The sequence below is a fragment of the Chelonia mydas genome, chromosome 10, assembly GCF_015237465.2.
Source record: "Chelonia mydas isolate rCheMyd1 chromosome 10, rCheMyd1.pri.v2, whole genome shotgun sequence".
NCBI classification, from domain to species: Eukaryota; Metazoa; Chordata; order Testudines; family Cheloniidae; genus Chelonia; species Chelonia mydas.
Genome location: NC_051250.2, coordinates 49,442,405 through 49,456,123, shown reverse-complemented (window position 1 = coordinate 49,456,123; position 13,719 = coordinate 49,442,405). Strand labels below are relative to the sequence as shown.

The 13,719-nt window shown below is 47.1% G+C and overlaps 1 protein-coding gene across 5 annotated transcripts in view; it reads right to left on the bottom strand.

The window, feature by feature from the left end:
- The window catches only part of NRG4 (neuregulin 4), a 63,235-nt gene that overhangs the window by 9,228 nt on the left and 40,288 nt on the right, over positions 1–13,719 (bottom strand). For 3 of the 5 annotated variants that reach the window (XM_037910480.2, XM_037910481.2, XM_043523917.1), the window contains 2 exons: positions 11,678–11,827; positions 8,217–8,657 (listed from right to left, as the gene is read on the bottom strand). In XM_037910480.2, the coding sequence (XP_037766408.1) occupies positions 8,501–8,657; positions 11,678–11,827 (307 nt within the window). In that variant the 3' untranslated portion in view covers positions 8,217–8,500. Of the gene's footprint in view, positions 1–8,216; positions 8,658–11,677; positions 11,828–13,719 lie in introns of those variants that run through there. The other 2 variants (XM_027830518.3, XM_043523918.1) reach the window with 1 other exon arrangement.

Here is a 13,719-nt window from a genome sequence, read left to right as displayed (position 1 = left end):
CTGAGACTTGAAGGGTTTCCGCTGGGTAGCCCATGTGTGCATGCCCAAGGACTTCATTATTGTCCTTGAGCCTTTAAGACTTTGTAGCCTTGAATCCGTCTCTTCCAAAAACGGGCCCTCTCCGTCAAAGGGAAGGTCCTGCAGTGTCTGCTGAAGTTCTGGTGGTAGGCTGGAGGCTTGTAGCCAGGAGATACGTCTTATCGCAATCCCTGAGGACAAAGTATGAGCAGTGGAGTCTGCAGCGTCCAGCGAGGTCTGTGCCTCTGTTTTTCCCTCTTCTGCCAAAGCCCCAAACTCCTCTCTGGACTCAGGAGGTACTAGTTCCTTAAATTTCAGCATGGAGTTCCAGGAGTTAAAATTGTTACGGCTCAGGAGCGCCTGCTGATTAGCAATCCTGAGCTCAAGTCCCCCTGAGGAATAAACTTTGCGCCCAAACAAATCAAGGCACTTGGCGTCCTTCGATTTGTGTGCTGGGATTTGCTGGCCGTGCCGTTCTTTCTCGTTCACTGATGCCACCACAAGCGAGCAGGGCTGTGGGTGGGTGAACAGATAATACCTCTTTGAGGGGGCAAAGTATTTTCTCTTCACTCCCTTAGCAGTCCGGAGGATGGATGCAGGTGTCTGCCAGATCATTCTGGCGGGGGTTTGGATGGTCCGAATAAGGGGTAGGGCCACCCTTGATGGAGCTTCTGCGGACAGAATATCAACCACTGGGTCCTCCACCTCTACCACCTCCTCCGCCTGCAGGTTCATGTTCTGCGCCACCCTACACAGAAGGTCCTGGTGGACACGGAGGTCTATCAGAGGGGGACCCGAGATTGCAATGCCTGCCACCACCTCGTTGGGGGAGGAGGAGGAGGCCGCAGTGGGAAGAAGGTCATCCAGGGCCTCTTGTGGGGCTGGGCCCGGGTGTCCTGTGCCAGTTATCTCAGGACCTGGACCAGGAACTGGTGTTGGGGGAGGTCCTAAAGCAGGGAGGGAAGGCGCCATGGTCTCCATGCATCCCAGGGCGGGCCGACTGGTGGTAGCCTCTGACATTCGTGGCTTGGACGGGGCTGATTGAGAAGCCCCAGACAGAGCACCCTGGGCCTGGTGGTACACCCAGGGCGTCCAGAACGGCCACTGAGTGGGCCCTTGAACTGGACCCTGCTCCTGTGCTTGCCAATGCCCAGCCCCTGAGTCCAGGTGGCTGTGGTCCAAATGGCGGCGTTCGGAGAAACGCGATCCCGAAGAACGAGAAGTGGAACGTGAGGGCTACAGTGGTGCTGAGCGGATCTGCGCCGGGTCACGTCTACGAGGCGATGGGAATGGTGCTGTGACGCTGGGGAGCGGTGCCGGGACCTGGACCAGCGCCTGGATCTGGACCTGGGTCAAGATGATGACTGGCAGCGAGAGCAGCGTCGGGTCCAGGATCTGCTCCTCAACGGAGATCGGCGGGCAGATTGTTGCCAGGAGTCGGACCGGCGCCACAAGTATGATCGGCGCAGTGTAGAAGATCAGCACCGGGAGTCAGAGCGCTGTCGGGACTGCAAGTGGCGTCGGGAACGGTGCTGAGAACAGGATCAGTGCCGTGGCTTAACCGACAGTGCCAACGGGTGGATTTAGGGACAGCTTGCCCCGGGACGGTGCCGCACATACAGGAACCAGTGCCTTGGCATGAGGCTGAGGGGATGCCGATGCCGTCATGGCAATAAGATCCCTTGCGGCAGCAAAAGGCATCCGGGGTGGACGGCAACTGGACCTCAACCACGCTGTGTGTCAGGGAGTCCAGAGGCACCGGACTCAACGGCTCTCCCCTCAGGGCCGGAGTCAGCGTTGCACAAACCGTAGGCTGTGCCCCTAGACGCTCCCCTGTGGGACACATGTGCACAGGTGGTTCCAGGGAGGCTGGTCTCTGAGGAGGCGGGCCACCCTTTTCTGGCTTCTGGTGCTGCTTCTGGCCAGGAGAATGGGAGCAACACCGGGCCGATGAAGTTGGTTGTGGTGCTGGGGTGCGTCGGTGCTGCGGGTCTCGTTCAGACTCCAACCGCGGTGCAGCTCCTACCGCTGCCGCTGGGGCGCTGTGCACCAAGGTGCTCGGTGCCGGATCTTGGCACACCACAGGAGGCTGAGGGCTAAGAGCTGCCTCCATGAGGAGCTGTTTTAAACGGAAGTCCCACTCCTTCTTAGTCCAGGGACAAAACCCTTTACAGATCCTGCACTTGTCTGCTTGATGAGACTCCCCCAGACGCTTCAGGCAAGAGTCATGGGGGTTGCCCGTTGGCATGGGCTTAGAGCGGGAACCGCAGGGCTTGAATCCCGGAGCCTTGGGCATGAGCCCAAGAGAAAAATCGGGCAGGAGGGGAAAAAAAAAACAACCCCACTAATACTAACTATAACTATCAAGAACTATAACTATTAACTGTAAACTATTTACAATAAACTATGCTGGGGAGAGAGGAGAGCAGCGAAGCAGAACTCCACAGTTCCAACGACCATCACGGGCGGTAAAAAGGAACTGAGGAGGCGCTGGGTCGGCTGGGGTATATATCAAGTGCCATGAAGGCGCTACTCCAGGGGACTCCACAGCTGACCCACCGGGTGTTGCTAGGGTCGAAATTCTCTGCAGACGGCACGCACGCACCTAATTGGAATCAATATGAGCAAGCACTCGAAGAAGAATCCTTCAAATCCCCTTTTTCAATTCACAATGTAAATATTTAGGTGCTATTGCTAAAATATTGTTAATGTTGACACTATGCCACAGATACCAGCAATTCTGGAGGACAGTTTGGAATATCCTTCCTTGGTGAACTTTCAGTGCGGCCAGTGTGGACATACTTGTACCACACTTTGGTAAAAGGGGCTCCCTCTTCTAAACAGGCAGAGTTAACATGTCTGTTTTGCTGTTCATGGAAGAGTAGAAAATTTCTGAATAGAGTTCAATAAAACAGCAAAGAAAACTAAGTTGCTAAAACTCAAGTCATTTGTAGTACCTGCTACATGATGCAATATTTGTGGGTGTAGAGAGCAAGTTTCCCAGTAAATATACAAAATCATTTTACAAGACTTCATTCTATCTGAAGACATAAAACCACGATCTTGCCGATGTGACCATTAAAGGTCTGCTCTGAGCAGCACTGAACAAAATGATGGTAAAAATCATGTTTCACAGAACCTCTGTCTACACTATTTCTCCACTATTAGTAGCCATGATGGAGCTGCACCACTGGAAAATTTGGGGAAGGAAAAACCCAGTGTACACACAGCCCTAGAGTTTGTTCGATAGTGTAGCTTTCTTTACTTCATCAGGGGAGTCAGTTAGGATTTCCTGTCCTAAACTGTTGTGTAAAATGTTGCTCTGTTAAACAACTGCCACATTTCTCCCAGAGCTGGCTGCACTTTAGTAACCAGAGAAGTGATTTTTTTTACATATAGGAGCCAAGGAGGCTGTAGGAGTCAAGTCACTGTTTGAAAATCACATTGGATCTCTCTAAATGACAAAGGTAGGAGATTATCAGTTTCTGTTTACCCCCAATAGAGAAACTGTCTCCAAGGGGTATGTGATGGAGATGATGATCTGACACAGAATTACCATTCCTCAGGCCCCATCTTGATCCTACTGTAGTAAATAGCAAAACTGTCAAGAACATCATCAGAAAAAGGGATGGGTCTTTTAGAAAGGCTTTAAAGCTTCACAAAGGCCCCAATCCTACACCTATTAAAGTCCATGACACTCTTGCTGTTTACTTTGCCACAAGCAGGATGGGGCAAAAGAAGAAAAGAAAAAGCCTCTGATAATGAAGTCCCACCTTCCTGTCCCATGGGAAGGGTCAGCCAGATCATTTCTGGGCCCTATGGACAATGGAAAATTCTAGCACTTTTACCCTGCGCTGTACACAACCACTGTGTCTACCACAAGCTCTATCCCTTTAGTTCTATCCTGCTGTCTCCCCACCACTGTCCATTTCTTCATTTTCCTCTCTTCCCTTCCGCAGTGTTTCCCATGTCACTCAGACCTTCCTTCATTTTCTCATGCACCCTCTCCATCCCTCTGTCCATTTCAAATGCTCCCTCTTTTATCACTAATTCTCTCCCATTTTCCCTCTTTGTGCAGGTTCTGCCTCCCAAAAGCATGTTGTGCTCATGAATCCCTGGGCATGATCAAATATAGTATAATACAGCTGTTTCAGATTGCTGGCAGGTTGGGAAGGAGCTCTGGCATAAGAAAAAACAAATCCTAGTGACCACTTTTACTGAAATTCTTTCAGAGCATAGCTGATAAAGATTTGATTATTCAGATACATATGAGATCGAGGATTACTCCCCTCTTCTCCCAGCTCTTTTTCCCACATAGTCCTCTTTTGTGAGCTACCTTCCCCATCAGCCACACCTAAGTTTTATAAATAAGGGGAACATTCTAGCGTTTCCACACATAACATACATAGCCCAGAAATCTGCCATAACAACACAGTCCAGGGTAAGGGGCAACAAGGTAAAGGAGATCTGGGTTCTGTTCCCAACTCTGCCACAGACTTGCTATGTGACTTAGGCAAGTCAACTACTGTATCTCATTTTCCCTATATATAAATTAATATTACTTATACTTCCTAATCTCAGGGAGGTAGTATGAGTCTAAATTAATTAACATTTATGACTTGCTAAGATCCTATGGTGCTAGAGCCATAAAAATTCTTATAAATAAATATAACAGAGCAATCCACTTTGTTTGCGGAGTTTCAAATCTAGACCAAACATAATGCCTAGATTAGACAGGTGAAAAAGTAGGAATTTTATAACACTCAATTTTTCTTACATTTTTCAACCCAATACACTGTCTAAGAGGACAAGTCAAGAATGACATGAACTCACAGGCTGGCCCACCATAAATCCTACACTTAAGCCCCAAAAGATTCAATGATAGCTGGGTGGCCTGATTTATAGGTAACAATGTATTTTAATCAAGCATAACACCATGTACTAGCGATTATTGATCCTTGTTTATAACTCTGAAGAAATGAGAATGGACTGAAGCATCCACCTTGAAAAACCTCTGATCTGCTGATCACCTCAATTAAGAGCTAAAGATTTTCATCTGGGAAACTTTGTCTACGTATAGAGCCTTAGGATATGTCTACAGCGCCGCTCAGACAGCACTGAAGGAAACCGCTGTTGTGTGTTCACACTGTCAGCTGCCTGCGCAATAGCATGTTCACACTTGCAGCGGTATTCGGAGCAGTGCACTCTGTGCAGCTATCCCGTAAAGCATCTCTTCCGCTTCTGCTATTAAGAGTTGCGGGAAGGCGGAGAGGATCCTGGGTCCTGTCCCAATGCCCCATGATGCACTGTTTCGAATCCCAGCAGTCCCATGCTTCCATCCACATTTGGCACCATCAGGTGTTTGTGTACTGTACGTGCTGCCTCTTACGTCTGCAGGAATGGATCCCGAACTGTTGACCAGTATACTGCTCGCTCTGACTAACATGTCACAAGTGGCAGTGGAGTTATTCGTTAAACTACAAAGGCAAGAGGAGTGCGACACTGATCTCGCCACACGAAGTAGCTACAACACAAGATTGGCTGTGGCATTCATGGAGGTGCTGACCACAGTGGACCACTGCTTTTGGGCTCGGGAAACAAGCACTGAGTGGTGGGATCACATCGTCATACACACTTGGGATGACGAGCAGTGGCTGCAGAAATTTCGGATGAGGAAAGCCACATTCATGGGACTGTGTGATGAGCTCGCCCCAGCCCTGCGGCACAAGGACACAAGAAAGAGAACTGCCCTGCCGTTGGAGAAGCGTGTGGTGATTGCACTGTGGAAGCTGGCTACTCCAGAGTGCTACTGATTGGTCGCTAACCAGTTCATAATGGAAAAGTTGACCTTTGGACTCATGTTGACGGAAATGTGCAGGGCCATTAATCACATCCTGCTCCGAAACACCATGACTCTGAGCAACGTGCGTGACATTGTGGATGGCTTTGCACAAATGGGCTTCCCTAACTGCAGACGGGCGATTAGATGGCATGCATATTCCAATTCTGGCACCAGACTACCTTGCCAGCGAGTACATTAATCGGAAGGGGTATTTCTCAATGTTCTCCAGGCACTTGTGGATCACAGTGCGCATTTCACAGACATTAATGCAGGCTGGTCTGGAAAGGTGCATGACACACGCATCTTTCGGAACACTGGCCTGTTCAGGAAGCTGCAAACATGGACTTTCTTCCCAGACCAGAAGATCACCTTAGGGGAAGTCGAAATGCCCACTGTGATCCTGGGAGACCCTGCCTACCCCTTAATGGCATGGGTTATGAAGCCATACATGGGGCACCTTGACAGCAGCAAGGAGTGGTTCAACAATAGGCTGAGCAAGTGCAGATGATGTTGAGTGTGCTTTTGGCCATTTAAAGGCCTGCTGGCACTGCCTATATGGGAAACTGGACCTGGCCGATGACAATATTCCTATGCTTATAGCCACATGCTGTATGCTCCATATTTGTGAAGGGAAGGGTGAAAGCTTCACTCAGGGCTGGACCGCTGAGGCCTTAACGCCTGGAGGCTGAATTTGAACAGCCAGAGACCAGGGCTATTAGAGGGGTGCAGCATGGGGCCATAAGGATCAGGGATGCCTTGAGGCAGCAATCTGAAGCTGAAAGCCATTCATATTTGTTGCTATGCTCAGGAGTGCAGTGCTTGTAATGTTAGGAGGGGATTGTGATTGGTGCAGATGATGCAATATGAAGGTTTAAGATAACTGTCTGTTGGTTTGCAGGGCTCTGTTTGCTTTCGCACCAACACAATTCTTTTATTAAAAAACAACAACCGGAGCAGAGAGACAAACAGAAAAACACATCAGCACTGAGGGAGATGGGGGAAGGGAAGTTCCCAGGAGGAGGTGGGGTCCCAGGATAGTTTAAGATTTGTTTATGTCCAGGGATCATATCCAGCCTTCTCCTTTGGAGTACAGTGCAGCGGGTACTGTACTTCAGCAGTGCGAAACTGCAGAGGGACGGGTGTTGAGTGTAGTAGGTACTGGGAGTCCGCAGTGCTTGAGTGTGACGGGGGAGGAGTGGAATGCAGTGGGTACAGACTGGAGCCAGGAGGTTGATAAGAGTGTGTTGGAGGTGTCTGGGGGCGCATGGGAAAGTTTTGCAACAGCAGCTGCAGGGGAGGGCGGGTGGGGAACTGCTTGGTTTGCAGTGCTAGTATCGCCTGGAGCATGCCCGCTTGGTGGTCCATAACGTTTAAGAGCCGCTCTGTGGCTTCATTCTGGCACACTACATTCTCCTTTTGGTCCCTCTTCTCGCGGTCCCGCCACTCCTTCGAATCCTGTTTTGTGGCCGCAGAATGCATCATAATGTCACATAGAAAATCCTCCTTAGTTCTTCGTGGCTGCTTTCTAATTCTGTGCAGCCATTCAGCTGCCAATAACAAAGAGGGAGGCTGGGCTCCCAAGGTCATCTCTGTGGAATATAAATGCAACATTTTACAGAAGCAGTATTGTTTGCAACACACAACACTAATTCAGTGATTTAAAACACAGCTGTCACTAACTGGCTGACCCCAGGCAAGCACACATGAGCCACAAGACCTGCAAAATGGTGAGTAGCCACAGGAGCAGGGTAAATCAGTGTTCCCAGGCACGTGGCTCTTGGGGAGAGTCAGCACTGTAGTGGGGGCCTGATAATCATTTTCCCCACATTATCCACAGGCTGTGTTCATTATGGAAGATATCTTGCTGCTGAGGGGGAGCAGGGACTCAAGGGAGGGTCTTCTCCAAGACTGTGGCTTCCGCCCTGGCCCTTATGCGGCTCGCCTGTGTGCAGCAATGGTTCCCCTCCAGTAACAGCAGAGTGGCGCGGAAAAGTTACCATTAATGGGGCAAGAAACAAAGCAGCTCTGCCAAAGAACCTGTGGGAGTGGATTGCCCAGTATCTACATGAGGGTTTCCTGGAGAAATCTGAGGGAAATTCCCGTGAAGTGAGGGAGTCAATCAACAGCCTGTTTTGCCGCTCAGACGAGGCATGTGGTGCTACACGCATCATACAGACACAAGCCTGCTTTCTGCAACCCTCCTGTCCCCAAGAACTCTCTTCAGTGATTCCCAAAATCAAATTCACTTACCAGGGGCCTCCTCTCCTGTTTGCGCTTCACCAAGCTCCGACAGCTGTGACTGGCTAGCCTCTGGGGTAAAAAAGAGCTCCTGGCTGCATGCATCTCTGACCTCAGAGTCGTCCTCTGCCTCTGGGTCCCCCTCCCCATCCTCGTCCAAGATTTCCTCCTCCTGGCTCAGTCCACTCTCGGCTGGCATGCGAGCCACTGAAGTATCCATAGTGGCCTTCGCGGTGGAAGTGAGGTCACCACTGAGTATCGCGTCCAGCTCTTTGTAGAACTGGCAGCTCATGGGTGCAGCACCGGAGTGGTGGTTTGCCTCCCACGCCTTGTGGTAGGTGTTCCACAGCTCCTTCGCTTTGATCCTGCACTGCAGTGTGTTCCAGTCATGGCCCCTTTATATCATGCATTGTGAAATCTGTCCTTAGGTATCATAATTCCTACGGCGGGAACGTAGCTGGGACTGGACTGCCTCTTCTCCCCAAATGTCGATGAGGTCCAACAGCTCAGCGTTGCTCCAAGTGGGGGATTGCCTAGTGCTTGGAGCAGGCATGGCCACCTGGAAGGATGTGCTGAGACACTGCACATGTCACCGAGCAAACAGGACTTTCAAAATTCCAAAGGAATATATGGGGTGGGGATGACGGTTGCTCACGTGAGGGCAGGGCAGTAGAGTTCAAACCGATGACCAGAGAGGCAAGAACAGGCATTGTGGGACACCTCCTGGAGGCCAGTCAACCAGGGTGTCTACAACAGCAATGTGGCGCTGTAGCCCCAGTACAGAAAGCTGCATGCTTCTCATCGGGGTGGTTTCTGTGCACTAAGTGGCTTGGCAATGTATACACCTTGGGAGTTACAACGCAGAAAGCTGCTTTACAGCGCAGAAACTTGCCAGTGTAGACAAGGCCTTAGGCAGTAGCAAAGCAATACCATATTAGGCTTCTCTGGAGTGATGAAGACTACAAGGCTAATATTCCCTTTATACAGCAAGTGAAGTTCCTTTCTTTATGACAAGAGAAATCAGTCCCTTGTTTTTTGAGATCTCCCACAGTAGTCTGTGTTATATTCTGGATACAAGATCCAATATGGAAAGACTGAGTTGCTGCCCCTTTGTTATTAATCCTGAACATCCCCTGCGCAAAGCCTGAGTCAATGGACATGGAGTTTAGGATCACCCTGCAAACCAATGATCAGGGAAGCTGCATGCATTCTGTGTGGATGTTATTCTAGTACCTGAATTAGAATAGTGGCAGTGTTCCCTTGCACGACCCATGCACAGGGATCTTTAGCCATTAAACTGTGGACTCAGGGGTCAATGTCTGCGCCCCTTCCCCAGCTCTACTGCATGCATGAGGAGAGGAGTCCCTATGCTTGATCACTCCTGTGCTATGCATCCTGTGTATGTTAAAACCTCTGCAGTTCTGTTGTATTGGGGTCACTTTTCAGCTCCTCTGCCCAAAAGAAAATCTCACTTCTAAAGAACTGCAAGACTGCTGGCATGTATTTTAAAAGGCTAGTAAAGGCCTTGTTTTATTATTATTTCGGTGAATTCACAGCAATTCTAGAAGTGAATACTCTTGCCACTAGCTCCTCTGAGACAGGAAACCCTCTCCATTTCATTAAGCTCCAATGATAGGGAGGACTGATTTAATCAAAATGGTGAATGCAACAGTTTTGATATCCTTTACAACTGTCTCTTGATTATTGAGAGTATTTCTATAAAATAATTTTGCTTCTTCTGATTGTATTTGGTTAAGGGGAAAAATGAGCATTCAGCAAGTTTTCATTACATCAGCTGATGAAACAAGTCTAGTTGTGAAAAGGGACTTTCAGAGGAGCAACTGAGTCTGCTCCATAGAGGGCCCAACATGGATTTGGAGGGATAAAGAAATGAGAAGTGCAGGAGGCCTAGTCAGTCACAGCCAAGGGAAGGCTGCAAGTGAGCAATGTGTGAGAGCTTTTGGAGCAAAGACCGCTCGTGGAGTTAGGCCACAAGTTAGTGGTCACTAATAATAAAAGTGAACTAGACTGTATTTCAGGGATTAAAATGCTGGCTGGTAAAGGTGGAAATATGTGCAGATAGTTTTATGACAGGGTATGAGCTGGAAAAGTACTGTTGATCTACTCCCTTGCTGTTAAAGTGTGACTACTGATTGGGCTGACCTATATACATCTGAGTTAAGTCAGGGCACTAATATTAGCCCTGAGCTAACTATAGTCTCCAGATACTCAGGAGAATAAGCATAAGTAAAAACAGGATACCTGGGATGTCTAGCAAACCAAGTATATGTGAATAATGCAGATAGTGAATCGTTCATTTGTGTAAAAAAGTTTCCTGTGTCATGCTGGAACACGAACCTGATTTATTATCTTAATCTCCAGTATAACTCCTAGCGCTTTTTTTTTTTTTTTTTTTTTAAAATACCACACAACTGTAAAATGTTACAGGAACGTTTTTTGGCTTATGAAGTACCAGTGTTTTAAGGTGGCCGACAAATGTATTTTAAAGTAATAACTGTGAGATTACTGTTAGTGCTGACTTGTACAAACATCTACAATCTTGTCTATGCTAGACAGGGGTTGCTGGTATGGCTTGCTATACAGGCAAACCATCCTAACGGAGATGCAGTTTATATCAGAAAAAGGGTTCTCTTGCTTATGTCAGTTCCCTGAATTAACTTCTTTTCTGGTTTAATTGTGTCTACACTAGGGCTCTTTCTGGCATAGCTATGTCAGCTAGGGAGGTGATTTTTTTCCCCCCATGCTCTTAACTGACGTAAGTATGCTGGCAAAACTTAATTATAGTCCAGACCTAAGGTAACAGTAGCTGTAAGCCGCTGGCATTTTTGGCATTTTTTTAGTAACTTAAATAACAAACAAACTTGAACCTGAGCTTGCTCCTGAACGTGGCTGTTTCTAAGGTTGTCCTCTTCAGATTCCTCTGTACCTGTGCCTTTAGTGCTCCTGGACTGGAGCTAACCCTCTTAGTGTGGCTACCAAATTGACTCAGTAGAATAGCTCAGCTCTCCCCATTCCCAGCACAGCCATACAGAGAGAGTCAGAAATTGTCCCTGTATGTGGTAATTCTATAGTACATTTTATTTTTACAGTTGAAGGGTAAAATTCTCAAAAGTGCCTAAGTTGTCTTTCAATGGGACAGCGTATCCTATATAATGAGATGCTTTTGAAAATTTTAGCCAGTGTTCTGATTTCTGAGCACTGCAGCTGACGGACTTCTACCTCTACTTTTTTGAAAACTGGCAATGTAAAGTGAGTTATACCTTAATGTGTTGTACTCTCTGATTCTGGATATGCCTTCAGTTGTTATAGGAAACTGTGGGTCACAACGAGCTTTTGTAAAGTGACTACAGCTGACAAAGCTGAAAAAGGCATTCCAGAGAACTACAAATTAGAAAATAAAATATTAAGAGCAAAAGGGTCGATTAATTTTGCTGAATAATCATGCGTATCTAATGTATAATTCATTACATAATTTTAAATTCAAATAATTAGTATATGATTACCTGAAAATAAATTTCTACTTGATTGACTAGCTTCAGTACTCTGAAGCACTTTTACCTGCAAAGGAAGTAGAATGCTCCAATTACAAGAATTCCTAGAACAACTACTGAAGTCAAGAAAGCTGCAAACAGTTCACTTTTAATTTGGGTCTTGAGACTAGGTAGCAAAACTTCTTCACAACGGGCTCCTGTATAGTTCTCAATACACCTGTGAAACCAAGTTTTATATAAATTAGATTTTTTGGCAGGAGGGGGATCATTTTCTGACACAGTACAATTAATTTATATTCATTTCTATAGTGCATATTCATATAAATCCCATTTATAGAATGATGGAAATTTCTGACATAATCCCCTTTGATTTTTGTAACATGACTGCAATGGGATAAAGAAGCATCATTCTCCCCTAAAGTACACTTCAATTATCTCTTTACTATATATGCATTGTGAATCCAGTAGCTACATTATGCTCTCCTGCAGACAAACCTGTGGAAGGGGCAGTTTACTTGGAAAAAAACAGTAAGTTGCAGTTCAGTTCCCAGCACGTCCTCTTAGTGGAGGGCATGAAGTTTTCCTTGCCACACAGGGAGAGGAGAGTGTGGCCTTCCAAATGTACAGAAATAAAATCAGTGGAGAGGAATCATGCTGCCTGTGCCTCCCTCCCTGCACCTTTTGTAGATTTACCTTTTTCTCTCTATCCAAGAGCTGCTACTGTTATGACCGAGTGAGGAAATGGGCATTCATTGCGACATGGGACGTGAAAAACACTTGACAAATTGCAATGATAGTTACATTTGTAGTATATACAGTGAAATACCAGGCATACCAAAACACATTATATGTTTTTAAAAAGCAGTTGCACTCACAGAGGGACCCAGTTAAAAGGCTTCACTGCTACTGCTACCTTGTGTCAAGCTGGTCAAAAACTTTTCCAAAACTAAGGAGAGGTAACTTCTTTGGCGATCACTGTAGCTTCTGACACAATGTAACAAAATTCCTGCTAAGTGTATATTAGTGTCAGGAATCAGTGCCTGGACCAGATCTAGTCTAGAAGCAGGGCCTTCAGGAGAGCCAGGCTCTGGCAACCTAACAGTCTGGTATGTAGTAGGCTGCTTGATTGACTGAAAGAGCCTTCAGACCAGCAGCAGCTCCAGTTCAGTGGCTGATCAAAGCATTTGCCCACAGCTGTGATAGCTGCTCTTGCCTTGCCTCACTCCAAGGTCACCCGGTCCTGTCTCTCTGTTCCAATTCCTGACTGTCGCTGACCCTTGGCTTGGTGCCTGGCCTCAGACTCCAGCTCTGATGCTTGGCTCAGTTTCCTTGCTATTGATTCCTGCTCTAACCACTGGGCATGACCACCCATGTCCTGGTCACCAACAATTACAAGCAGTGCTAAAATGTGTGCTAAAGGGGTATACCTCACTGAGCTATATGCACACAGCCAGGTAAGCTAAGCACCACTTTACACATTTGATTTTCCAACCTGCCAATCATTTTACCAAACTACAAAACAGAAGGGTGACTCTCATGAATGTTGTATCTATCATGAGCTCTCCTAATTTCTCTTCATGACATCCTGAGATGGACTATGTTACTTCAAGTTTTACAGTAATGAAGAATAGAGGAAGTATTTATAAGGATTTGCAGGAGCTCCTACAACTAACCCAATAGGCTCGCCTTGAAGATCTGTCCAATATCTGTCCTGGCTGTTTGGATGCAGTACTGAGTTCTAGATTTTTAGCCTCCATAAGTAGAACACTGATTTGTGATTTTTGGCATGGTGCTTTGTGACTAATAGCTCAAGAAATTCCATCATTCGCAGTAAATGCTGTACAAAGGGCCAAATTGTGGCTTCGCTGTACAAAGAGGCTGCATATTGGCAGTAACACTTGGGTTTTAGGAGGGGTTTTCTGAAGCAGACAGGGCCTGATCATCCACTACCTTGTACTTTATGTAGTCCTTTACCCCTGTGAAAAGTTACCCTCCCCGTTTCAGAGAGGTGTAAATGGCTACACAAGATCAAAGGTAACAGATAATCGGGTTTCCAGCACCAGGATTATTTGGGGAGGCACAATATAATACAAAATCTATTGTTCTGTG